The sequence below is a fragment of the Oculina patagonica genome, chromosome 9 (assembly GCF_052425735.1).
Source record: "Oculina patagonica isolate OP01 chromosome 9, crgOcupat, whole genome shotgun sequence".
NCBI lineage: Eukaryota > Metazoa > Cnidaria > Anthozoa > Scleractinia > Oculinidae > Oculina > Oculina patagonica.
In genome coordinates this window covers 435,316-463,262 of record NC_135766.1, presented here as the reverse complement: position 1 = coordinate 463,262, position 27,947 = coordinate 435,316, and the positions used below count along the sequence as shown (strand labels likewise).

The window sequence follows — 27,947 nt, the reverse complement described above, 5'->3', positions numbered from 1 at the left end:
TAAATAAATATCGTTATACAATCTCCGAGTAAGGATGTTGGTGTCCACCATAAGGGACGGACCATTTTTTTCTTGGAGGGGGGGGGGGGGGGGGTGAAAAAATTTCTTCTGCAAACTTTTTTTTTAGTTTATGCACCTCGGCAAACATTTTTTTCGAAATTCTTACTATTTTTTGTTATACATATCGTGTTTGCAAACAATTTATTTTGTCTTTCCAGGCCCTGCAAACATTTTTTTTCAATATTTTTCATCCCCCCCTCCAAAAAAATAATAGTCCGTCCCATAAGCACATTTTCTGTGTGATTCACAGTTAAGCAAACATTAATTTTACGTACAACTGACAACTGACATTTTGTATCCCCCATTCAGACCCCCTTCAAAGTGTAACTGTCTAAACAGGGATCGCCATGATTTTTGCGTGAACGTGACAATTATTAGAATTTTTCGTGACGCGTGGAAAACCAAAGATTTTTACGTGATTCCTTTTTGCAAAGAGGTATAGGGAACTCTGACTAAACAGGGCACCTCGTTCATGAAAAACTAATTTTCTATTCCACGCGGTGACGCGTTGTCTTGGTGCCTCTGTCTTAGCTTATAAATACAGGTATCGGCCATGATGGTTAGTACATTTGGTGGAAAATAAACCTAAGAAACAAAGACAAAACTAATTACCATCATCGGTGGGTTAACAAGACAACGCGCAAACATCTGTCTGTTCTTCATTTCAAGTACGAGTAGCCGATCGGAACTTTCTCTTGTTTGATGCAATTTTGATAATATGGCGATGACGTAGCGGTTTTATCGGAGAGCTTGTCAGTGTGTTGAAAACACTATATCAACATAGCAGAATGGTTGTCGGAAAAAAGGACGAACGTGCACGCGACAAAGAAAGATTGTAGCTTTGCATATTGGCCTTAAGCTGAAATGTAATTTGTATTTTTGCACGTGAATATTTTGTTTTCTCTCAGGTGGCTTTTTTGTAGATTTACTTTTTCTGTCGCATGGCTTTGAGTTTTGATAATTTCTTCTAAAATTCAAGGGGCTAAAAGTACCCTGTTTACACATGTACATGCGTGAAAGAGAAAGAAAACGTGCAAATTCGAAAGAGAAAGAAAACGTGCAAATTCGCATCTGTCATGTCGTCATCTTGTTAGTATTCAGAACGTGCAGTAGCTCTTATGTACTTCTACCCATACTACTTTTCAGTTTAGTCGTTTGCACTTTTGTGCTTTTTTCCAACACTCCCCTTTTCTCGAGTTAACTGTACACATTAAATACTTCGAAGCGGTCACCTGATTACGTATGCAAAGTATCTTGTTGACAAGGAAGTTCTGCTAAGTGTGATTAAACATGGTGGAAAATTCAGCGAAGGTCGCCAACATGGCAAGGATTCTTGCCATCGTACATATCATTGTCGGGTGTCTTCTATTATGTTTAGGCTTTATAGAAAGATTTCCTTATGGACTCCTCTGGACAAGCTGGCTTGGCTTAGGTATTTGGATCGGCGCTTGGGTAAGTTCTGCTTGGGTACTTTGAAATGTTTAAAAAATGGAAAACGTGCCGATATCGAAAGGCAACAAAATAATTATGTTGATCCATAAGCCAGCACTGCATGTTTTGCACTTCGTTGAAGCAAACATCGTATTCAAATTTGTTTCTCGTATATTAGTGACTCAGGCTTAATCTTTATCAGCGTGAGCCGTGCAGCATGACGCGGCATGGCACGAAGACAGTAGCACTATGATAAGCATACCGAAGAAAGGGAAAATGTCAACAATGTCGTAATGACTCTATTTTGAGCTAGGCCTGGCGTGAAAGGCGACAGAGTGTAAGAGTTCTCACTGCAATTTAACTTCTGCTGTAGAAACGCGTCTAAATCGTCACTGTTTTATTTTACAACTCGAGCGAGTGTGGTGTTGCACGTAGGAAAGGTATTTGGGGTAATTTCATTTGCAAATTTATATTCGACCTGTCAACGCACTTATACCCATTGTTTGAAACAATTGATTCATTTCTTGTCAAGTGTGATTCTGCTATTTTAACAATAAATATAGAAGCATTTTAGCATTTTAGCATTTTAGTAACGATTCTCATTAGAATGTAAGAATCGAGCTTAGTGAAATCTCTTTATTGATTCAAGATTGTTTATTGACTTGGTCGTTCTTTGTTTTATTTCATCTTCAATCCACACGTGGGTTGAAAATCGTGGTACAATAATTTGCATTTCAGTGCTAAAAAGTAGCACGTCATCACAAAATTCTGATCTCTGCCAAATACAGATCTCTGCCAAATCGCATAACAATACTTTGCATTCAATTTATTGTTTCATTTCACAAGTAGAATAAAATATTCGCGTCCGATCTGTTTGGCCGTTTACTGAATGGCTCGTCTATCGGCCCGTCTTATCTACTACACAAAAGTTTCGTAAGGAAGTCCTACAGAGCTTCTAATGCTAACAAGATATTAATAGCAAACAAAGCTGCTGTTTATTTTCAGATCAAACAATGGTCATTTCATGGCATTTTCCCAGATCATACTTCGTCACAGCTTACTTCTAATAACAGACGCCAGTCTCCACCGGTCAAACATTTCCGATATTACAATGGCAAATTTAAACACAGTTTTTCATTCTATTCATCCCGAATTATTGCATTGTTTTTTTCTTTTTGTTTATGTACTAACTCTGTCCATACTTATCTGTCGACCTTATGATTAGTATGGTTCAATGAAATGTAAGATTTAACTTGATTGTATATTGTATAAATAATTGTAATTAAATGTAATTATAATTTTAATTTATAAGTAACATTTGTATATAGTGTAATTAGGTAGATGAATACTGCGTTCTTATTAGTGTACGTCTTGTTTTGTAACGGTAATTGCACAAACAAGATAAAATAACTAAAATTAAATAATTAAGTACGATTAAATAATTCTACGGCTCGAATTAAGTCTAAAATTTGGCATGAAGTATCTCTGTATGACTCTTTTTAACCCTACATTTTTGTTTTTGATGAAAATCTTTCGAGAGCCGAGAAATTTGCAATTCTGTTTAACGTGCCAATACATTGCTCTGTAATTTATAATGAAATAAGTACAATTAAATAATTCTATGGCTTGAATATTACACCTTCCTTTCCAAAATTTGGCATAAAGTATCTCTGTTTGACTCTTAATAACCCTACATTTTTGTTTTGGAAAAAAAATCTTTCAAGAGTTGAGAAATTTGCGATTCTGTGATGTTCCTATACATTGCTCTGTAATTATGTAAATCATCTCTGTGATTAAATAATTCTACGGCTCGAATATTACACCTTTCAGTCTATTGGCATGAAGTGTCTCTGTACGACTCTCAATAGCCCTACATTTTTGTTTTTGGTGTGGATCTTTCAAGAGTCAAAAATTAGCAATTCTGTGCAACGTGCCCATACATTGCTCTGTAACTGCATATATTTAAATCATTCGCTACGCTTGAATATTATTGCAACATGCAGAGCAGAAATTTGGTGGAAATTATTTCTGTACGACAAGCTAAAACAAAGCGATTTTTTAGGGTTTTGCTTACTCATAACCGAGTAATTAAACATGTTTTTTTTTTTTAAAGCGCGTCCAAATATAATATTAAAATATACAAAAAAATATACTCTGTACCATACAAAGTTACGATAGCTCAGTTGGAAGAGAACACTTCTACAGAAGTTGTGTATGCCTTGGTCCTTGGTTCAAATCCAAACGGAAGCTATTATTAATATTTTTTTATCATTTTTTTTAGGGAGTATGACGTTTTATTTTAAATTTAAAGGTTGAACAAACGCAACAGTTAATGTTGATATTTCATTATGTTGAGTTCCAACGCCGGCTATTTCAGTGAGACTTCAACCGCTGATGTCATTATAATTGGAACGCTTGTAGTGTAGAAAAAAAAAAAAACACCACCGAGAAATCAAGCTATGCGAACGAAATTTTCGTTCGTATATCTTTATCTTAATTTTGCTGGAAAAAAGTCCCAAGTGTGTGCGTCCAGCAAAAATTGTACACAATTTGATTCCTTTGCTGACTAGTAAGCTAGGAGCTACGTTTTTTGATATATAAGTGGTGTAAGGCCGCTATCGTGCATGTTTAGAAAGTTAAAGACTACAGCGCCTTTCAAATAAATATAAGCGAAATTTCTTAAAAGTATGAGCGAAATTAAACATTTGAAAAAATAAACACACTTCTAAATTTCAAAGACATGTTTCGGACACTTCGTATCCATTATCAGTTTGAAAATGTTTATTTCAAAATATGACATTTACACGGGGACACGTCTCAAAGAGGATATCCCGCTCCGTATTGTCTCCAAGACACTCCCCAAAGAAGTAGTACCGCTGTACTTTTCCTCTAACTACATGTAAACGGATGATCTCGGAGAGTCAATAACAGTGAAATAATGTTAAATGTTATAACCGACCACGAAAATCACAAAATGATTGCCACTATCTTGTTTGTGCGGTTGCCCCTAGTTACACAAACAAGATATAAAATAAATAAAATTAAATAATTAAGTACGATTAAATAAATCTACGGCTCGAATATTACACCTTTAAGTCTAAAATTTGGCATGAAGTATCTCTGTATGGCTCTTTATAACTCTACATTTTTGTTTTTGATGGAAATGTTTCGAGAGCCGAGAAATTAGCAATTCTGTTCAACGTGCCCATACATTGCTCTGTAAAATTAAATAATTAAGTGCGATTAAATGATTCTACGGCTCGAATATTGCACCTTTCAGCCTAAAATTTGGCATGGGATATCTCTGTTTGACTTTTAACTTTCTTTTAACTTTTTGACTTTCTACATTTTTGTTTTGGAAAAAAATCTTTCAAGAGTTAAGAAATTTGCGATTCTGTGATATAAATAATTGTACGGCTCGAATACTACAGAAGTTGTGTATGCCTTGGTCGTTGGTTTAAATCCAAACGGAAGCTATTATTATTCTTTTTTCTCAGTTTTGTTTAAAGTCAGTGTGCCGTTTTCTTTAAAATTTAAAGGTTGATCAAACGCAACAGTAAATTTTGATATTTCAGTATGTTGAGATCGAACGCCGGCTATTTCAGTGAGACTTCAACCGCTGATGTCAATATAATTGGAACGCTTGTAGTGTAGAAAAAACACCACCGGGAAATCAAGCTGTTATGCCCTAGGTGAAACTATTTTTTTTTTTGCATATATATAAATCATTCGCTCCCCTTCAATATTAACGAAATTTGGTGGACATTATCTCTGTATGACTGGCTAAAATAGAGACATTCGTTTAATGCAATTTGTTTACTCATAGCTGAACAATTAACGATTTTGTAAAGCGTGTCCAAATATAATATATCAATAATCAATAAAAATATTCTGTACCGTACAAAGTTACAATAGCTCAGTTGGGAGAAAGTGGTTCCACAGTGGTTATGCTGTATATCCCGGTCGTTGGTTCAATTCTGGACGGAACCATTTTTTTTTTCCTTTCTTTTCATTACGAGTTAAAGTCTCGCTCGCTCTTTTGGGCGAGAAAAAAAACTTTTAAATTATCTCGAGCGTGCACGAGCAAACGTCTTGCTTATATATTTTCTTAAAACTTGCTAACACTTATTTTAATTGGCAAGAGTTCAGTTTATTAATCTTGAGTGTGTGCGGGCACATCTCATTGCTTAAATTGTTGGTTAAGTGCATCAAAAGTTTAACTTACTTTTATTGTCTACATTGACTTGTTTCGTTTGAGGGAGAAAGGGGTCGCTATGCGACCGAAATTCTCGTTCGTATATCTTTATCTTAAGCACCCTTACCAAACACAACACTATTTGTAATATGTTTTTTAACTGTTTTTAAAAACTATTTTTTAACTATTTTTGAAAAACAGATTAAAAATAGTGTTTAAAGTATATTTTTTATGTAGTTTTTGACTGTTTAAACTGTATTTGTAATCTATTTAAAACAGTATTGAAACGTATTTTTCAAATGGTGTTTTTGAGCTGTTTGAAACAGTATTTTAAACATATTTTGAAACGTTTTCTAGATTCCAAAGAGGCAGGTTGGAAATTAAAATATATTTCATTCAAACAGGATTACAAATATATTTTAAATTCTCACAGTATTTGTAAACTATTTTTAAAATGTTTTTTAACTCTTTTTAAAAACAATTTTTTAACTATTTTTGAAAAACAGATTAAAAATAGTGTTTAAAGTATATTTTTCATGTCGTTTTTGACTGTTTAAACTGTATTTGTAATCTATTTAAAACAGTATTGAAAGATATTTTGAAATGGTGTTTTTAAGCTGTTTAAAACACTATTAAAATATATTTTAAAAACTTCTTCAAGATTCCACAGAAGCAGGTTGGAATTTAACAAATTACAAACAGGATTACAAATACATTTAAAATTTGGTGCTTAAAATAATAAGTGTTTGGGTCGAGTACATGAAAACAACAATTAAGTGTGGCTTCACTTTGAACCAAAACAAAGGAAAGAATGGGGATAAAGGTGGTATCTGTTGTAATTATTGAGAAACAACACTGTACAGGAGAGGTGCAGGGAAGGAGAGGGGAAGTTCAAGCGCGAAGCAGGAACATTTGAATGCTCGTGCTTCGTGCTCTCCCTCACTTGCGCTTTGCGCTCAAACTTCCCTTCTCCCTCCCCTTTGAACGCCGGCCACGCAGGCTATGTATGACCAAACATATATCTCTAGAGGTCAAGCCTGAGGCTTTCAATAGCAGTGACCAACAGCCAAAAATAAATTTCTAGCTGACACTCACTCTGCTTTCATACTCTCAAGTTCCCAAACTCTTTAAAAAGTGCATTCCACAATTTATGAATGAGCAACAACTGTAAGTTGTCCACTTTACTTTACAAACACTGAGTGTGAAATAATTTGTAAAAGATTTCAAACACTTAATTATGAAGACTCTCAAAAAAAAACTTACATGTGCATACAGCGGATTCAAGTTAAGCGTTTAACGGCCACAGTTGTCATGTTCGTTGTCATGGTTGAATTGTTTGCGGTGCGAGGCAAAATGACAGACGTTGGTAGGCGGGAATGCAAACATTCTGTCTGGGAAAACAACAACATGCTTTTTCCCAGACAGAACGTCATCATTCCCATCTAGCAACGTCTGTCATTTTGCCTCGCAACGGAATCAATTCAACAGGGATCCATATTCGTTTTTTCTCCAAGTCGTCAGCCGGGCAAGTATGCAAGATGACATACTTGCCCTGGCAAGATTTTACTTGCCCGTTCAAAAGTGAAGAATGGCGACCGTACAACAAGTAAATGAAAAGTTGACTTTTTTTGTTATTATCACATGTATGTAACACTGTGTATACATGAAATCTACAAGATAACGAATCTGTTATAATAAAGTTTGATTCACAAGTATTTGTTAATGAGACTCTTTACTTGTCTACCTTGGCTGCTGGCTTACAAATTTCACAAAACATCACGCCCCCAAGCGGCTTGTGATGTTGGCGGAAGCGTATGATGCAGGCACAAATGAAAGCCAGGGCCTCTTCGACTGCCACAACGGAAGAAAAGAACGCTTTTGCTCTTCTTATTCATATTTGGTTTGTTTTTCTGAAGTGTTAACATTGCTTTTTCTTCTTTGCTGGCGGTGCCACACCAAGATTTCGGCAAATTTGGATCAAAACATCAGCTGATGCGATCGCCTCGTGTTTTCGCGGATGCAGCTGCAGTACAAAATATCAGCGGTTGACAGCTGGAAAATTGAGCCTGCAATGATTTCATTGATGGAAAATACCGCATCAGCCAAGATGGCGGCCAAAATTATGATTTTATCGCGACAGAAAGTTGCAAATTATTTTCTGTTTTCGAAAAGTTATGAATGGATGACAAGTGGTCAGAACGCAAGTAACTCATAAGAAAACTTAATAATTGTTTTTTTTTTTTATTAAGTCAAACTTAAGTCGTCCAGCCACAGGCGGCCCAAGCTCACAATTAGAGGAGTTAAAATATTTAACATAATTCTCTTTTGTAACCGTATGCGAAACGTGACTCTCGACCGACAGAGGTGTTGTGTTACAACGGTTCTCATTTATAAAGGTTTGTATGGGAGAATACGCTTTCGAATTTATAGCTAAATATATTGAGATTTTGACAATAAAATCCACTTACCTCAATGCCCTGCCATTATGTCTGTTGTTATCTTGGTTCTTAGGCCAATCCGAGGCGTTTTAAGCTTAGCAGTGGAAACCAAAAATTGCATAACTCGCTTAAAACGCCTCGGATCGGCCTGAGAACCAAGATAACAACAGACATAACGACAGGACATTGAGGTAAGTTGATTTTATTGTCAAAGTCTCATTATATTTAGCTATAAATTCGAAAGCGTATTCTCCCATACAAACCTTTATAAATGAGAACCGTTGTAACACAACACCTCCATATGCTGCCGGTCGAGAGTCACGTTTCGCATACGGTTACAAAAGAGAATTATGTTAAATATTTTAACTCCTCTAATTGTGAGCTTGGGCCGCCTGTGGTCCAGCGGACGAGTTTATGTAATCGTTTGGTCGTCCATACGATTTTTTAGTCGTCTCTGACGACCGGACGACCGTGAATATGGATCCCTGATTCAACGGTGACAACGAACACGACAACTGTGGCCGTTAAACACTCTTGAAACTTGAATCCGCTGTGAATACATGTACATGTAATACTATATGTATACAGCTGCACATGTATATGTAAAGGACCTCAGCCTCCATCATTTTCTATACCATTGAAATAATGAAAATTTAATTGCACAATGAAATGGAATCTTTTTTGCAATAGTACTGCAACTTACTGTATGTCACAGTGTTAAAATGAACATGACATGCTTCACATGGCTGCTAAGGGTTCTTTTAATACTTGTTTAATTGTTATTTCTAACTTATTCTTAGCTCAACAAGTGTACATGTACAGTGTATCTGCAGGGTTTTCCTTTTGGCCAGCTTGTTCTGTTGGTATTTTTCTGCAAAGATAATAAAAAAATAGACTTAAAAAATTAATTAATTTACATAATAAAATTATGCACTCACAACAACATTACAGTACCGCTCAGAAATAAGCGTCCATCGTATACGCACCTTATACGCACATACGCACATACGCAGACGCATATACGCACATACGCAGACGCGCGTATGCAATGAAGCGTAAGCACATACGCAGTTCTTTGTTATTCATTGCTCTTAGTTCTCATTGTGGTGTATTGTTGGAGAAAACAAATAAAGTTTCTTTGCGAGAAAATTATAAAACAGCGTTGGTCGATCGAATGATAGAATCTTTATTACTTACCGAAAGTTCCAAGTTCATAATGATATAAAACAGTGCGTTTCCAAAACATTCACGGAAATATCTCGCTGACATCGAAAGCAGAATTCGCTAAAGATGTAAAATAACTGTTGCATATTTTCGACTCTTTGACTACATCAGGTTAAAGACGAGGAAGTTTCTTTAGTGTTGTTCTTCTTAACTTTAAGAAGAAACCGAGTTGGAGTTAGCTCGGTCCCGCCGAATCAGGACAAACATAACCTGCGATCAGGCAATCTTCGGACAAAACATGAAGCACGTGTGTAATGTCACGCGTACGAATTGTTTGTGTTATGACTTAAGACGCAAATATTAAACCTCAAAGTTCAATCTGTCATTTAGTTTTCTTTAGAAAAACGCAGTTAAATGTGTATGAAAGAATCTAAATCGGATACTTGCGTGCGGCGTTGTGTTACATTTATTTACGATGGAGTTTATTCGAAAGGTTTCAAATTACTTTTGACATATGCAAATTTTGCCAACTTTTGGACTCTTTTAGCTGGGCCGCGTTAAAAAAGCAAAATTTGTTTAACTCCTCTAAAGCTGTAATAACAATTGATGCCGTTATCTGTGTTAGTAATAAAGACAAGTTTCATTCAAGAAGAATTTAGGTTCTGGGAATTTTATGCTAAATTAAAAAAAAAATAAAACAAGTTCATTTCAAGCTAGACGCGATGGCGCGTCACAAGTCTGCCTTTCAATTTAATATTCACGGAAGGCTTTACGGCTCCGATGTTTTTCATGTGGAATGTTTCGTTTGCCGACTTGAGTTTAGAGTTTAGAGTTAATGATGCGCCGTCAACATTGATCTTGTTTTTTAACGTTTCTTACAACATAAACTTTTGGTCTCTTCACAAGGGTCGCACGCGCCGGCGAGACTGTTTATGAATTAATTGCCTATTGAAGCGACACGGCTTAGAAGCGAAAAAAAATATCTCTGGTTCTATTTTGCGTAAATGGGCGATTCAAACTGGAAAAGTGATTCCAATGAGTAGAAACTACGTTCTATTAGAGTTTATATGATGCGCCGTCAACATTTATCATAAAGGTAAGGCCGGTAAGTCAAGTGACGAAAAAGTTATTTCTCCGTTTCTATTTTGCATAAATCGGCGATCTCTAAAGGCTGGTTCTCATATGATCGCCCCGATCGTCTCTGTCGCTTCTGTCGTTTGCAAAGTCTGAGGTGATTGGTGGAAGCAAACTTTTTAAAGCGACAGAAGCGACAGCGACGATCGGGACGATCATATGAGAACCAGGCTTAAAAGAAGAAATAGCAAGCCATCAAAGAACAATAAACTATGGACAAAAGAAAAAACAATAAGCTTGCTCATACATACTGATGAGCATACGCGTATACAGAGTATACGCACATACGCACATACGCAGACGCATATACGCAGATACGCATACGCGCGTATGAGCAAAAGCATACGCGTTTTTCGCGTATGTTTTGGGACGCTTATTTGCGAGCGGTACTGTATGAAACCCTAAGTAATGATCTTCATGATTACATTTAAAAAAATACAAATCCCATTCCTTTTGTGTAAATGTGATCACTTATTCGGATACACTTCAGCTTTATAATGTAAGTTCATCATTAGAGGAACATGTAAACTCTGATGATAATGCGTCAGTCAATTGAAACCCTGGTCTCCTGACCCCCAGGACTTAGCTGGGATTTAACATGTCCAAAGCCCAGGGTTCGAAATAATGGCTGGTCAACGACAATGTCCGGACTGATTGGGGAGTTGACCAGTCAACCTTTCGTCTTGCCAGTCACATTTGATCATATTAAAAATGAAATAAATTAAAAAGTCCATGCTGTAGCTTTGTACTGCATAACTTTGATCTGAAATTGTGGGTAAAATGTGTAATGTGTAATGATGATAGTACGGGTTTGTCTTACAAACAGTGGAACTATGGAACTCTTGGTAATGTCATGCATCAAGTTTTAGACTCTAGGTTATAATAAAGGGTACAATGAGTTTTGGTCCTGAATATGCAACAGAATGCACCTTTGACTATGCAGTTTTTCACCCACTTAATGAATGTAAGCTTTCAGTATAGTCCAAATGGCCTTGGGCCTTCTGTCTAAGAATTAAAATAAAAATGCTGCTTTCACTTAATTCATAGCCTGCGTCGCAGCCGGATGTGTGACAAAACCTTGGTATAGTCCATCTGCGAAACACAGCCAAAAAGCTTGTTCTGATATCCTGCAGGTTTGCAAGGATCTGTGTATTCATTTCTGATTGGCTAGTTTCACATTACTATCATTACTTTCTAACAAGCTTTTGTTTTGTGGTCATGCTGACAGACTTTCTTTGTTTATACTGTGCAAACAGAATGTTGGCGCGAAGATTTCCAAAGATAGCAGAGTACCTTGCGTAACAGACAATCTCTCTCCAGGCGCACACAGCAAGCGAAGGAAACTGCTAGCGAAGGAGTACACCTTGACTGCTAGGAAGTCATAGGAAGACTTCAGTCAAAGCTGTAAAAGAAGCGAATTGAAATTAATCACCTTCGAAATAAACAAGCTCGCTGCAGGAATTTTTTGGAGGTCACAATGCATGTTTGAATTGCCAACAGCCATGGCAAATCTTTAATTTTCCACTTTCTCCAATTGATAATTACAAAATTGTCTTTTAATACTGTTTATAAAAAAAGCTGTCCATCTCAGACTCTTGATTTAGGCGATTACGTCGAACTGTTTTCATCCCGTGTTTCGAAATAAATAATTTCATTTTAGCTTAGTAAGTCTTGCATGACCAGTTTTAAGTTTGATTTCGTCCAGTGACAAAGCGCGTTCGAAAGTAATATGAAACTAGCCAATCAGAAGTGAATACACAGATCCTTGCAAACCTGCAAGATATCGGAACAAGCTTTTCGGCTGCCTTTAATTTCGCAGACGGACTAGACCAGGGTTTAGTTCGTCTGCAACGCAGGCTATTAATTCAGAGCAGCTACCAGTTCGAGCAGATTTAAATGTGTAAGTGACTGACTTTCTTCATTCATCTATAATATGTACATTGTACAGAGCTGCCATTTTGAAATCAAACTGTTGATTGGGCTAGACTTGGAAAAAGAATGCTAGGACTACAGTCCTCGCTGATCAATAATGAAGACCATAAATGAAATGGGACTGAAAAAAGGTTTTGTGTGACAGAACAATATTATCCATGGTTATCTTAGGGTACATGTATAGTCACTGTACATATACATGTACATGGGACTGGACCCAGGCTTGTACATGTAAATGGAACCGAAGTGGAGGTGAATAGTAATCCACCATGTTCACTGACACTGAGGTGAATAACTGTTTTAGTATGTACATGTACCACACAAGTTGAATAACAAGCGGACCAAAACATCACTTTTGGTAAACAAAGCGACGCTTGAAGGCAGTTTGTTTCTCCTTGACTACTTAGAGTTGAATAGTACTTTGCTAATCACCTCCGAGTTAACCAATCAGCACTGTGTAAAGCACTATTCACCTGTGTGTTGCAGTATATACTAAAATGTACATGTAATGGCAGTTATTATCGCATGGCAAATTTAACACTTGTTTTTATTAAATCTCATCACACTCTCAAGGCTGCAAATAAGTTTTTTCACTTGAAAGGACATATCTCCTACTAAGACACCACCATGGTCGCCAAAAAAAAAAAATTGTGGTTGGACATTTACCAATTTGTTGCCGTAAAATGAATTTGTGATCAAAAAATTGTCCGTACATTATGTCCGACTACAATTGCCATTTCATCGGACATGAGCAAATTTGGTAAGCCAATGTCTGGTGACTGACTGCTATTGCAGCCCTGTACTCTGCTCTAAATACCCCCATCTCCCATCTCGCAATCCAATATTGTATGATTGTAGCAAAGAGCTCATGAAAACAAACTACCACATTGATAGGGGAAGGGGTTGGAAAAGTGGGGCGAAATTAAACCATATTACAATAAAATAGGTCCTAATAGTTAGGTCACTCACATACGTGTAATATGTACAATGTAAAAAACTAAACTGATTGCATCTTCATAAAAATTGAGTGAAATCAAGGCATTAATTTATAAAATCCAAGCAACGAAATATTTTAGTGAGCCTGATTCCTTCACTTTGTTTTTGCATACGAAAGAAATCGGATTTAGTCTAAAAATTATTTCGCAGGCTGAAGTGAACTGAACTTGTAAAGCTTACTGAACTTTATGTTCAGTTGAAATTACAGTGCAGTGACATGAATAATGTACTACAGTATAGAATCCCGATTACTCCAGCCCTTGGTTTCTCGAAACTTCCTCCAATAACTGACTTTTCCCTTGTGAAGTATTTCTCCGTAATTTTACTCCAGATTTCTCAAAGCAGTTTCCCCCTGACGGGAGGTTCAAGATACACACAACTTTTGCTTCGTGTACATGTGCTTATGTGATAGATCTTTTAAGTGCTTAAATCAATTCAAGCTTACCTTTAACGGTGTCATCAATCCATACGGCTGAAAAATGCATCTTTCCGAAGGTGAATCGTCGATTAAGAAACTATTTCAGTTTAGATTTCAACCAACTATGATGGAACATACGTGTACAACTCTGAGCTCGTTTATATAACGACTAAAGGCAAAATTTAAAATGGCGGTGTGGTTCGAGAAGGCCCGGAACGGATCACGTGGTCTGTAAAATTAATGATTAAACACACACGTGACAATAGCGCGCCCAATTTGCAAAAAGTGCTGTACGCTGGTGGGAGAAATTCTTGGATTACAAGCACAAGATTCCTTTTGTGAACAAAATCTGGGATTCCATGGCTAAGTAGAAGGCGCCTTTTGTGTATAAAAGGTCTCAGGTATGAGATTAATTAACATTTAATTCACAGATCCCGTTAATCACGGCTGTCCGTCTGCCGGGAGCTTGCAACTCGTCCCCCTGGAACTCCTGTGTTTTGTTTTCAGTGGGTTTCAATCGATATCCAGACCGGCAAAACTTGCTCATTGTTATTTTTCGATTTGCCTATAAAATATCTAGAAGCTTATGATACCCACGAGGCTCTTAAACGTGTATAAGTCGGTCTATTTTCCTCAGATCTTCAGTGTGCGCGAAATGAAGTGAGATAAAACGGAGGCGGGACTGGGGATAGGGAGTAAGGCAACCTCTCAAAATAGTGCAAAAATAGTGTATTTAAAATATGTTTCTATGTTGATCCTGCTTTTAGTATTTCAAAACCACATTGTAAATATTCTAGTCAGCTGAACAAAAATTTACGTATGTTTAATTCAGATTTTTGTAAAACGTGATCATGAGTTGATATTTCAAATAGATTTTAAATATTATGTTTAAAACCTGTTTTATACTGTTAACTTGTAAACCACACTTTAAATATCCTATTTTAAACCTATTTTATACTGTTAACTTGCCAACTACATTTAAAATATCCTATTTTAATCTGTTTTTGTACTGTTAGTTTACAAACTACATTTTAAGTCAACAACCATAGCGGATACAACATTCAAAACATTGTCAAAGTAGCATTTTTAAACTATTTAAACTAACTGTTTGCGGTAATTGTTTTGAAACAGATTTAAAATGCACTATTTAAACTCTGTTTTAAAACAAAAATACCTTGAAAATAGATAGAATTTTTTTCAGTATCATAAAATACGTTTCAACTATATCTAAAATATAATTCAAATCGGAAGCAAAATTTAAACTTTTTTACAAAATAGCACAAAAATAGCTCTAAATGCTTAAAAATAGTGTTCAAATCATCAAAATACTTTCAAATCAGCTTCAAAACAGTTTCAAAACACAGTTGGTTTGGTAAGGGCAGTTTGCTGGGCAAAAAGCCAACTGTGTGCGTCCAGCAAAAATTCTACACGATACACTTCAGTCAGTACCACACACAACAAGGCGCCAGCCTGATGGAATCGAACAGTTTACTAATCGTAAATGCAATGTCATTGTTCTTATTGCAGGTGATCATCACAGGATGTCTAGGTATTCCCGGGACTCGCAAAGAACGAAGTACACGCCGAAACACTTTTGTAAGCTTTACAAATACCTTAATACTGAGCATGTTGAAGTTTGTCTTATTGGAAGCTAAAGTACTTGCTTGTCATTTCCTAATACAGTCAACTCTCTCTTAACGGACACCTCTATAAGACGGACACCTCCATAAGACGGACACCTGGTGATGGTCCCTACCGTTTTTAACTCATTTTACTGTAACAAAACTCTCTATAAGACGGACACCTCTCTAAGACGGACAACAGACACTTTGAAACCGCCAACGGACACGCACAAAAAGTGATTATTTTTAGTGAATGATACTGCAAAACTTGCCATCGACATATAGCAAATAAGGCAGCGCCTTTAGAATACCAAACTTACCAAAAAAAACGCTATAAAGTATTACTTCTCTGCGTAAGTGTATGGGTACCAAAGAGGTAGTTTTCTACTTACAGTAATACCGTTTGTAATGAGCAAACTGAACGAGTCGAATTTCTGATATTGTTTTTGTTTCACTTAATAGGTTTTGTTACAGTAAGCGACTTAAAACAGACGTATTCGCTGTGCATAGCCGTTAAGCTTTATCATCTCGAAATTTCGGTGTCAAGTTACCTCGACTCTCTATAAGGCGGACACCTCTCTAAGACGGTCTATTATACAGTTGGGGCCGGTCCCGACGGTGTCCGTCTTAGAGAGAGTTGACTATAGTCTGAATAAATAATTTCAGTACTCCTTTCTGCAAACTGCATACTGTAATGGGCTCATTTGAACTCAATGTGTTTGCACATTTTTGTTTTGATTTGAACTCCCAGGCTGGTACATATATGGGTTTCTGCATCACATCTGTAATGATGAGTGGAGGAATCATCAGCTGCTACAGCTTTAACATTGAACACTTAGACACATATGATGAAGAAGATTCCAGCGTAAAACGGACAGCAGTAGTCTGGATTTTTTTGATGCTTGGCATTGTTGAATGTCTTATTGGAATTTGGGCGGCCGTGTGTTGTTGTCTGATGAGACCTTGTTGCAAAAGTGTTCCACTACAACAGGTAAGCTTTCCGACATATATTCCACAATTTGAAAACGTGTTTCACTGTCTGCTGTGCCAGAACTCCGATATCCATACACCCAACCAATTTGGCCATATTATTGCTCCAGCTGTTCTGTCTTCGGTTCTTTTTGTGGCTAGAGTAAAATGAAGAAACTTCATGAAAGATATTGTGCCACAATGTGTTAACCGTAAACCACCAGGTCCGGGTTGTTCGAAAGCCGATTAACACCAACCTAGGATCAAAAGTGGATAGATGCTTAAATTTCTCTTGCATGAAAGTGTTTTCATAGCTTATGTTTTGTGAAGTTTGAGATTAGTCGACATCAAAACTGAAAGACAGAAACTATAAACAGAAAAACCTCGATGAACGTTGAATAACGGAAATCAAAATTCACGCTAATCATGTAAAAGCTCAATTGTGTGTTGAACAACTTGGCCCTGATAAAGAGGAACGTACCCGCAAACCGACACTCAAAATTTGCTTAAATCGTCAAACTGCCAGAGTATAATAGACCCTTAATTACAAATGAACCAATCAGTAACTCTGTTTTTGGTCTCATTTTACTACAAGGAATAGAAAAAAAAACACATTGCGAAATGAACTATTTACTAGGAGAAGAGTTGCACCCTGCCAAGGGGACGTTTCTTTAACTAAGTAAACATGCTTCATTTTTTGTTATCTTCTATTCTTCAGGGGCAAGTTATGTATACTGCCAATGCTGGCTTCGTCATGACTCAAGACCCTGGGACATGCAACGCAATGCAAGCAGATCGTGGCATGGTTGCAGTCGCAACTCTCACACCAGGGTCACAGGGCGGCAAACCTCAAATGGTCTTGGTACCTATTTTTGGTGTACAGGGTTACCAACCTCAATTGGCTCAAGTTGCTCCAGATGTAGCAATGGCCACAGGGTACCAACATCAGCAGGTTGAGATGCCTCCACCATATGAGCTCGTAGATTACAATGTCGTGAACAGGTATGGCTTGTGTAACATCTGGTATCAAACAAATTACCAATTCTTAGCTATTTAGTTTCGAAATATAGAAATAAGAATGTACCACGGAGAGAAGCACGAGAGAAGCATAAGCACTGTACATTGCGATGAGTGTGATGAATTTCAGTCGAAATCACGCATGGCTTCTACGAAAACTCCTGTGGTGTCATCTCGCATCTGATTGCTAGTGAAAGTACAAGCGCACGACGCTCGGATTTTCTTTATCAGCTCCTCGCTTCACTGGGTTTTCTATATTGTTTTTTTTTTTAGATCCCAGTGAAGACGTGAGACGCAAAAACATGTTCAGTGGGAGAGTGGACAACAATTGCTCACCAGATGAACATAACTGAAAACTAATCCAACCATTGGTCTTTATCTAACGTACAACCATCTAGTCTGACATTTTTGCAACAGTAGTGACGCTAGAGAGCTAAAGAAGTTTCAAGAGAGGACACTTAAGGCGTTTTTTAGAGATAAACAATCTAGTCATTCACAGTTATAAGTACTTGCCATTGCATCATGTTATAAGTATTTAAATGTACAGAGATAAGAACAATTTATGCCCAAGGGAATTGCTGCGTATTCAGGACCCATGCTATTAACTTCCAATCTTGTTGCAAGACAAGGATTAAACTTCTAGGTAAAATCCTTGGTTGGTAGACTACAGGCTTGCCGGACATGTCAAGTGCAATATTGTACTTTCCATCCATCTAAGCCCATCGAAAGATAAATAAATATCGTTATACAATCTCCGAGTAAGGATGTTGGTGTCCACCATAAGGGACGGACCATTGTTTTTTATTCTTGGAGTTGGGGGGGGGGGGGGGGTGAAAAATGTTCCTCCGCAAATTTTTTTTTTTTAGTTTATGCACCTCAACAAACATTTGTTTTCGAAATTCTTACTATTTTTTGTTATACATATCGTGTTTGCAAACAATTTATTTTGTCTTTCCACGCCCTGCAAACATTTTTTTTTCAATATTTTTCACCCCCCCCCCTCCCCTCCAAAATAATAATTGTCCGTCCCATAAGCACATTTTCTGTGTGATTCACAGTTAAGCAAACATTAATTTTACGTACAGTTCGAGGCGACTTAGTCAAACTCTATTAAATCAGTCATCATTTTGGAATCCTTTTAGTCCCGCGTAGACAACATGCTGAATAGTTCTCTCGAGATATTCGAAAATTATTTAGTGAAATTTTCTAGAGACTCCTTGCGCGCAGGATACCTTTTTAGGTTTTTGAAAGCGTTGTATTTCTTCATGATCTTCCTCGTTCTCTTTAACAATATTGTAGTCACACCACTGGGCGACCCATGTTCTCCTGTAAAGCAGACGAATCAACGTTCAGCTCAAGAGTATGCGGCGTTTGTATTTCAATGTTAGCTATTTCGAATTCGAAGCACTTGTTTAGACTGGTCGCCGGTCGTTTTTTTCTGGATCTTCCCTTCAACTAAAGTGTACGTTTGCGAGGCTGCTCAATAATGGACAGAAATTTTGGTTTATAATAGAAGAAATAAAATAGCGGCGGTCGAGAGCATATTCTTCCCTCGACACCATATAATGCTACAAGCATAGAATAGTAGATGAACTTTCCATATCGCCATTGGCAATGATCCGGGGGTGTTGAAAGATATTTGAGGAGTACTTTAATTGGCACTCTCATAAGCGCTATTAACGCCACGTAATCGCAGGCAATTTCGGTTTTAAATGTGCCACGACACAGCCCGGAACGGACTTCGACTTCTTTGATGAAATTTTTATAAATAGCGGATGACGTAGTTTATACAAGTGACTCGAACTTGTTAGTGTGGGTAACGGTATATTAACATGGCGAACAGTTCAGCAAAGATCGCCAAAAAGGCTAAGATTCTTGCCATTTTGCACATAATTGTCGGGTTTCATCTGTTTTGTTTCGGCATCGCAGAGAGGGTTATGCGACTCTTTTACTGGACAAGTGTCATAGGCTTTGGGATTTGGATCGGTGTGTGGGTAGGTTGTACTTGTGGGGTGTGAAATGTTGAGAGTATGGCAAGTGTGCCAATATCGATGTTTGAGGGCAACAAAGTGATAATGTTGATATATTAGCAATTCATGTTTTGTATTTCGTTGAAGCATAAATTGTATTTCAATTTGTTTCTCGCATATCAAATATTCAACAACTGAATAAGCATAGGAAATGACTTGCTTAGGGTACAATGACGGGACGACATAATGGCATGGCTACATTTACTAAGAAAGTACGCGACACACCATGACGTGGCATGACAGGAACATAATGACATAACAATAACGAATTGAGGAAAAGGTCGAAAACAAAATGTCTTTATGACGCCAATCTAAACAGGACGTAGAAGGCAACAAAGTGAAAATGTTTAACTTTCTGCTGTAGAAATGATGCTTAATCGCCAAGTTTTTCAAAACGCGAGTGACTGCAGTGGTGCATGAATTAAATGCAAATGGGGTGATTTCAATTGCAAATTTGTGTTTTACCTGTCAACACACCTTCACTCAATGCTCCAGGCAATTTACTTTAATTTTGAGTCTGCTATTTCAATTTATGCTGCTCGATCTATTTAAAAGAGTTTATGCTTTTTGCTACTGAAATATTAAGATTGTAAAAAATGTTGTCCTTAGCTCAAGTGCGAGAATGTAATTTTGTTATATTGAACTGTACACAAATTTATTACAATAATAAAGGACTGATAAACATTACACCGAGAGGGCCCATTGTTCGTGGTAAAATAGGGACTCCTTGTAATCAGGACAATTATACGGCTGAAAACGGAAAAAAAATATCAAATCCACTCCTATCCTATTAAGCCGCCTCTCCATCTTATATTTGTTTACTGTTCAAGACGAACACAAACAAGCTCGTCATGTCATTTTTTTTTTCGACTTCATTATGTAGTTAAATCGACCAGGTGCATGTAAATAAAATGACATATTTTACAAGGGTTGCCGTTAAAAATCCTGCTACCAACAACATCGAAATGGACCTTGAAAGCGTTTAGGAGCGTGGAGGAAGGAAAACCGGTGAACCGGAGAAACACTGTCGTAGCAAAAACGAGAACCCACAACAAACTAACCCACATATATAATGGCGGTGGGTTCGGGATTTTTAAATCCGAAACCCTGTCCACTTTGGTAGGAGGCCACCACTGCGCCTTCTCTGCTCCCCAAAAGAAACACTTTGACTGATAGGACGAAACATTTATTTTTATTGATCACTTTTTTTAAATCGCCTTGTAACTGAACATCAACTTGTTGCTCCTTTTTCTGCGATCACAAACACTTTAATGAATTTCTATGAATTTTGCTACGAATTTTTGGGTGCTAAAATGGGCAACCTTAGATCGTACGTAATTCGTTTAATGCCTGTCTTTAAACACACAGGCGGGATATCCTTCATAGCCATGTTAATTGACGTACTCACAGCCAATGAGCATGCTGAAATTTTTGCATGTATAATGTACGTTATTAATGCAATGAAATCGTTCTTTCATTTTTTAATCAAAAATGTCTGGACGTTATCCGCCATTCTGGTCGAACACACAGGTATTAAAACAATAATAACAACTACAATAGAGATCGCAACAATGGTCACCGACAAAGTCATCTCAACATCGTAGTCGTGACAATCGCCATTTTCCTCCTCCTCCTCCTCCTCCTCCTCCTCCTCCTCCTCCTCCTCCTCCTCCTCCTCCTCCTCCTCCTCCTCCTCCTCTCTCCTCCTCATCATCATCATCATCATCATCATCTTCTTCTTCTTCTTCTTCTTTTTCTTCTTCTTCTTTTTCACATTTCATCAACATCTTTACCATTATCGTGCCACGTTTTAATGTGATTTGCGTTTGCAGGTAATCCCCATGTAGTATAATTTAGCCTCCAAAATGGTAAGCAGTTTCCGAAACGGTTTTCCTTCCAGACCTAACGCCGGTTACCCACGTAACTTTTTTGTTCCAGACCTCCTATTAGTAGAACGTGTTTTGAATTCAATCATAGGGTCGAATGCAGGGACGTCATATTATTGCGTTTGCAGGTAATCCCCATGTAGTATAATTTAGCCTCCAAAATGGTAAGCGGTTTCCGAAACGGTTTTCCTTCCAGACCTAACGCCGGTTACCCACGTAACTTTTTTGTTCCAGACCTCCTATTAGTAGAACGTGTTTTAAATTCAATCATAGGGTCGAATGCAGGGACGTCATATTATTAATTAATTTATTATTTAAAAAAAAAACATTTATTCAGTTTTACAAATATGGAGAATTCCCCTGATGATATTAGTTTTGACGCCCTTAAAGCCCTTAAGCTCTGTTTTTAAGTCAAAGACTTTGTTGTAAGAACAGGTGTAAAATACTACTAGCTTTACGATAATAAAATATAATATTGTCATTAAAAATGTGAATATTGTTCATCGTGGTGTAAGATAGGTAAAATTCCATGTGAATGCGGCAAAGTATATATAGGGGAAACAGGGAGAGCGATGCAAGACAGGATAAAAGAACACGACAGAGACATAAGGCTTGCTCATACACAAACCTCCGCAGTTTCGGAGCACGCAAACGAAACGGGGCATATGCCTTTATGGAATCAATCGATCGTGACCCTCACCAATACACACGCAGGGTCAAAGAGGCTATCCAAATAAGACTTCATTCTAATAACATCAATAGAGATAGCGGAATTGAAATTCCTGAAGCATGGATACCTACGATCAGAAAGCATTAGAGCCGTTCAACTACAAAACGGACCTATGAGGGAACATCATCTGTTAGTCGGAATAATAATGAGGATCGAAATGCACCAATCACAGCGAACCAACGTGCATAAATAGCGACGCGTAAACAATCGACCTCATCGCCTGATGAAGACTAGCAGTATTGCTGTCGAAACGTCGCGATCAACATCTCAAAGCGATTCTATCGTGAGACAAACGAATAAACGTTCATTACCTAAAATATAATATTGTTTCAAAATTATTTTAAATCTACCAGTATTCTGTAAAATGCTCCGTAACAATGCGCAAGCTTTAATCTTAAAGCGTATTTGTGATACCTTGAAGCTGACAAAGTAAGAATTGCAAAAATAAGAACAAAATTAATAAAATAAAATTAATTCTCGATTCTCTGCTTTCTAGGTCTTTTGCGTCTTCACTTCGCGACTTATGATTATGCTGTTATAGTTGGTATATTTTGGTGGGAAATAAATACGCGAAACAGTAAAAATAGTTTCCTCCGTCTATTCTAGCGGAAAATTCAACTGGCAAAAATCGGTAGCTTTTTACGTTGTCCTAACGTCAAACGCAACCTAATTATGTCATTATGCGAAGAAAATCGTGTTTTCAGTTTGTGGTAACCGATTAGACACCCCATCAAATTCACTAATATGCGGTTTCCGCTAGTTTATAGCTTGTTTGATGCATTTTTTTTAAAAAAAATACCTGATGACGTTGTTTATATCAGTGGATCGAGTGTCACGCTATATTAACAATATTATTGGTCACGCTATATTATAATGGCGGACAATTCAGCGAAGCTCGCCATAAAGGCAAGGAACGTTGCCGTCGCACACATCATTGGCGGGTTTCTGCTCATCTGCTTTGGTATTGCAGTGCATGTTTGGAACTTTGTCGACATAAATATTCACTTATTTTTACTGATTTGTATCGGCTTTTGGGTAAGTTCTGCTCGCTGTCTATCAAATATATGAAGGTTACGCCGAATACGGCCAAAGCTGTGGTAATATTAGAAAGTGTGCACATATTTAATATTTATATCGATGTTTAACAAAGAAATTACGTTAGTCGAAGCAATGTATTTGTGTTAATTATTGTTTCCTCGAAGTAGAGGTTGTATTTCAAATTTGTTTCCCTCATAGCACAGATGACCACATATCGAAGTGTATTGAAAGTCAAACGCGATTGTTTATCTCGCTAAAAGTGTTGTCATGTTATGTCCCTGGGCAGCCAGACATGAAAGGCGACAAGTGAACGTGTTTTATCAAATTTAACTCTCGATAAAAATTTCGCTTGATCGCCAAATTTTACTGAACTCGCGCGGATGCAGCGTTGCACGTAGATATTGCATTTGGCGTGATTTCCATTGTGATATGTATTCCATCTGTCAACACACTTACACTAACTGTTCTAAGCATTTTGCCATCCGTTCATTCCTTGCCTCTGGATCGATTTTGGTTTTGTCAATGTATCTTGCTGAATCTATGTCATGCTTTTCGCTAGAAAACAAATTGAGTTTATAAACGATTTTGTTCCCCATGATGAACATACTTTTGTTATAAATGTATTATTAATAAATAATAAGCCCTGTGGCTTTTGTTGTTATATACAGTGGAACCCCAATATAACGTTAACTAAATGCCAAGGAAGCAGTAAAATTATACCGTTATATCGAGGAATCGTTAAAACTAAATCGAAACTCCCAATATAAGGATATGAACGTAAAATAACCGAAAATATTGTTATGTTTGGGTAAGCCTAACATGTAATTTAATTAAGTTTGTAACGAGCATTAAATGATTCACAAATGTAACGACTATAACATATAACACAGTATCGTGTTTGCATATCATCGTAAAAAGCTGTTAGAGATTACTCGATTTTGGGGCGACAGCTATCAAAAAATATGTTGTCTGGTAGAGTTCGCTACGGGCTATCTACTGAGTGCAAAAATATTCCGCTGTGCCTAAATAGGACGACAACTCTGGGGAGAGGTTCCATCCACCCCCCCCCCCCCCCCCCCCCTCCTTTTACGATGGTAGGGGTAGGAGTTTTCTTGTCCGATGGTTGAAATTTTTAGTTTAATAAAGTATCATCATCATCGTCGTCGTCGTCGTCATCATCATCATCATCATCATCATCATCATCATCATCATCATCATCATCATCATCATCATTGTCGTCGTCGTCATCATCATAATTTATTACCCCGAATAATAGAGCAGAGTCGATTGTTGGTGTAACAACATTGTTCTTTTGTAGTTTTGTATCACAGGAGGTCTTGGTCTCCCTGAAAATCGAAGAGGACGATGTTCATGCATATGCCGAAATACTTTTGTAAGTTATTAAAAAAATAACATGTGAAATATTGTGCAAGCTGAAGTTCGTCTCATGAGAACCTAATTGCGAGCACTAAATAGTCTTGATTATCATTTTCTAAAGGTTTGAGCCAATGTTGTAGCGAGCGGCAAGTAAATCACAACTTTGAGAAAGATCGCGATATGTTTTTATTAAACCATACTATGATGTGAATCAAATCTTAGCCAGTAACAGAAAATTATTAGAAAAAAAAATGTTTTTATGCCATTTTCTTGGCGATTTAAAGCAGGCGAGAGCAGTTAGTTCTATGTTAACAATACTTCTAATCGTTTCTGACGATTAGATCGAAGACATAACAACATGTACGGCTAGTTCACACTGGAGACGTGTCACTGAGAATGTCCGTGTAACATGTCCCTGATTTATTTTATTTGCGTGTGTATGTAATTGTGATGTTGTCTCTGCCTCCCCGCGAAAAACCTTGCTTCGTCTCCCTTCAGTGTGAACAATACCCGACTTTGTCGCTGCCGGACATGTCCCTGCGTCCTGTCCCCACGTGTGCGGAAACCTTTAAACTTTTGGTATTGTTATTATCTACACTTGTTCTCTTTTTTTATTAGCCCCTGTTGCATTTAATCACAGATAACTTAAAGTGCATGCCTCTTTAGATTGAAATAAATTCAAACTGTTTTTCTAATATACTTTGGTAACTGACTAAAATGTTAATAACATCAAAACACATTTTACCCTGATTGTTCGGATAATTATGGTCTAAATAAGCAAATAAACTATAAAAGGGCTTGTTTAAAATCACTATTTTTTTACTTTTTTGTTTAATTTGACTCCATTCAGGGTTGTATATTTATTGGATTTTCCATCACCCATGCTGTAATTGGTGGAATAATTATCATTGCCCCTTTCTGCGCATTCTCTACATTCTGCAGCTGGCTCTCCGTCTTGGCGAGTATTTTGATTCTCGGCATTATTGAGTTGGCCATTGGAATCTGTGAAGCCGTGTGTATTTGTATCATTTACCCTTATTGCAATATCGTCCCACCACAGCAGGTGAGCTGCCTCTCTAGAACAGTTAAACACATATTCATGAATGTAAACTGTGTAAACCATTAAACCTGTAAGTGTCGATGGAAGACTTATAATTTTTCTACAATCTGAAAATGGGTTTTACTCTTCGATGCAAAACGTCCAGTATCTATGTATTCAACCCTTTTAGACACCTCAATTAGGCTCTAAAGAGTGATCGTAAAAAAAAATCTTCGGAGTAATTACCATTCCAGTGCCCTTGTACTGGATCATCAGATCAACAGGCTCTGTGACTGTGCTTTAACTTACTACATGAATGATACTGGTAATAATAATAATTATAAAAGTAAATAATAATAATAATGATAATGATAATGATAATGATAATGATAATGATAATAATAATAATAATAATAATAATAATAATAATACGCTATTCTTTTTAATAGAAACAATTTGCATGAGAACTTTTCTTTAATTAAGTTTATCTGTATATTTGCATGATTGATCTCTTTTGCCTTATTTTTGTTTGATACTGCATTTCTTAGGGACAAGATATGCATTCTGCCAATGCTGGCTACGTCATGACTCAGGAGCCTAGTGGTGCTCCCGTGGAACCTTCAGTTCAAGCATACGGTGCTTTGGTTGCATTCCAAACTGTCACATCAGAAGCTCAGGGATCAGAAACTCAACCTGTTTCTGAAGCGGTAGGTTATCCACTCCTAGTACTTCTGCAGCAGGTTGAGATGCCTCCACCATACGAAGAGTGCATTACGTAACGGAACAAACAGGTATGACTTGTACAGCTGTTACTAACATGCCCGTTACAGCTCGATGTCGAAATAGAAATATGAATGCACACAAGAAGGCGTGCCCAAGAGCACAAGAAAACGCGTGCGCTGTGTTGTGTAAGGTGTTGAATTCGACAGTGCGCAAGGTATCTCATAACTTCTAAAGACCAGTTCTCATATCATTTCATCGATCGTTTCTATCGCATCGATCGTTTTTAAACACTGAGACGATCGAAGGCGATCTAAGCGATTGGAAGCGATCGGGGGTTCTCATATGATCGTCCCGATCGCCTGGTATGAGCGAAGACTTACGAAAAACAATCTTTATAGCCTTAGATCTAACACAATGGCAGCCTTTAATGAAATAGTAAAACTCAGGGCCTCCTATCTTCTCTATGGTGGCAGTTTTACGGCGAAGAGGGGAAAAACGCCAGAAGGACAAAGGATATGACACGGGCGATCCAAGCGATCGTGATCGCCCCAATCGCCGCAAACGTTATCGATTGCATGAACTTGTTCAAGTGATAGAGGCAATAGCAACGATGGGTACGATTATATGAGAACCAGCTTTAAGGCGACTCTCGGTTTATTTACTCTTATAGTTCATTTGGCATCTCGCTTGTGAAATAGCTGCTTCGTTTTAGAGTAATTTACTCAGGACGTTTGGATATTATTTGTCTGATTCAACGCCTCAGTAGGTATTCTAAATTTTGTTCCATGGATTCAAAGTGACTTTCAGTGAATTTTCCTTCTTTAGATGCCAGACAAATCCTCAGATGTACTTCCTCGCTGGAAGTCATGTTAACATTGTAAACACCAGATGGACGTCAAAGAAAACTAAAAATATCACCTTGAAGAGCCTGAAATTTTAGTATATATTTGAAGCTGGTGCCATGATGTTGGTTGTTTACCATTAAAAACGACCATATAACTTATTTATCATGTTGGGTTTAAAATGAAGTGCTTCGATGTCTTTTAACCTCCAAAACTATGGTACAGCTCGTGGTTATAGATATCTTAGGGTCTAGATCGGTGGTTGGCTGAGGTTTGTTTGACGATTCAAACTGCTGATTTTTTGGTCAGCAAACTCACCTGGGTGATGAAGAAAGTGGGTCTAAAAAAAAAAAAAAAAAAAAAAAAAAAAAAAAAAAAAAAAAAAAAAAAAAAAAAAAAACTACACATTTTAAGTGATACCCGTAAGTGAGCAGGCCTCAAAAGCTACCCTTGATCCTCCCTCCCCGATTGAAATGAGTTGGCTCATTGGATGACGATGGAGGTGCCCCCATCGTGAAAAAAAAAAAACATTTTTTGTGATTTCCACTCACTTGTTTGCGACGCAACCTAATTTTATCATTTCGGAAGAAAATCAAGTTTTTGGTTTGTGATACTCGATTACAGACCCCAGTGTCGATAATATAGCGATTTTAAGGTATACCGAAGTTCGGATATTTCGTCAACTGGAAAACAAAGATAATATTTGGAATCGCTTGATATTTCTAAACAAACATCTGATACTCTCAAGAAGTTTGAAAAAAAGAAATTTTCCAAGCCAAGCTTTCTTTGGGAAAAGCAAGTATCTTAAATTCATCGATCGAATATACTGACAAAGAACATTCAAAATAGCGTTACTATTTTGTGGCACAGGTAGCGTCTCATGAAAGTTGCAGCCGCTGCAAAGAT

The 27,947-nt window shown here is 37.3% G+C and overlaps 2 protein-coding genes and 1 long non-coding RNA gene across 4 annotated transcripts; 2 read left to right on the top strand and 1 right to left on the bottom strand.

Moving 5' to 3' along the window:
- Positions 1-1,308: 1,308 nt before the first annotated feature.
- Positions 1,309-18,127, top strand: LOC144665362 (uncharacterized). Its single transcript, XM_078526604.1, has 5 exons — positions 1,309-1,512; positions 15,296-15,364; positions 16,142-16,381; positions 17,078-17,361; positions 17,650-18,127. The coding sequence occupies exons 1-5, from the start codon at positions 1,351-1,353 to the stop codon at positions 17,657-17,659; spliced, it is 765 nt and encodes a 254-aa protein (XP_078382730.1). The 5' UTR covers positions 1,309-1,350; the 3' UTR covers positions 17,660-18,127.
- On the bottom strand, positions 8,868-14,033 carry LOC144666734 (uncharacterized). The gene is made up of 2 exons (XR_013573223.1): positions 13,796-14,033; positions 8,868-8,995 (listed from the first exon to the last, which is right to left on the bottom strand). It is a non-coding gene; the product is annotated as an uncharacterized LOC144666734 (long non-coding RNA).
- Positions 18,128-22,890: 4,763 nt separating the features above from the next.
- LOC144665375 (uncharacterized) lies at positions 22,891-26,256 on the top strand. 2 transcript variants are annotated; one of them, XM_078526619.1, is made up of 4 exons: positions 22,891-23,057; positions 24,379-24,453; positions 25,288-25,485; positions 26,025-26,256. In XM_078526619.1, the coding sequence occupies exons 1-4, from the start codon at positions 22,896-22,898 to the stop codon at positions 26,253-26,255; spliced, it is 666 nt and encodes a 221-aa protein (XP_078382745.1). In that variant the 5' UTR covers positions 22,891-22,895; the 3' UTR covers position 26,256. The 2 variants fall into 2 exon arrangements, with proteins under 2 accessions (XP_078382745.1, XP_078382744.1); XM_078526618.1 differs by having other exon boundaries at positions 25,288-25,500.
- The last annotated feature ends 1,691 nt before the right edge of the window (positions 26,257-27,947 follow it).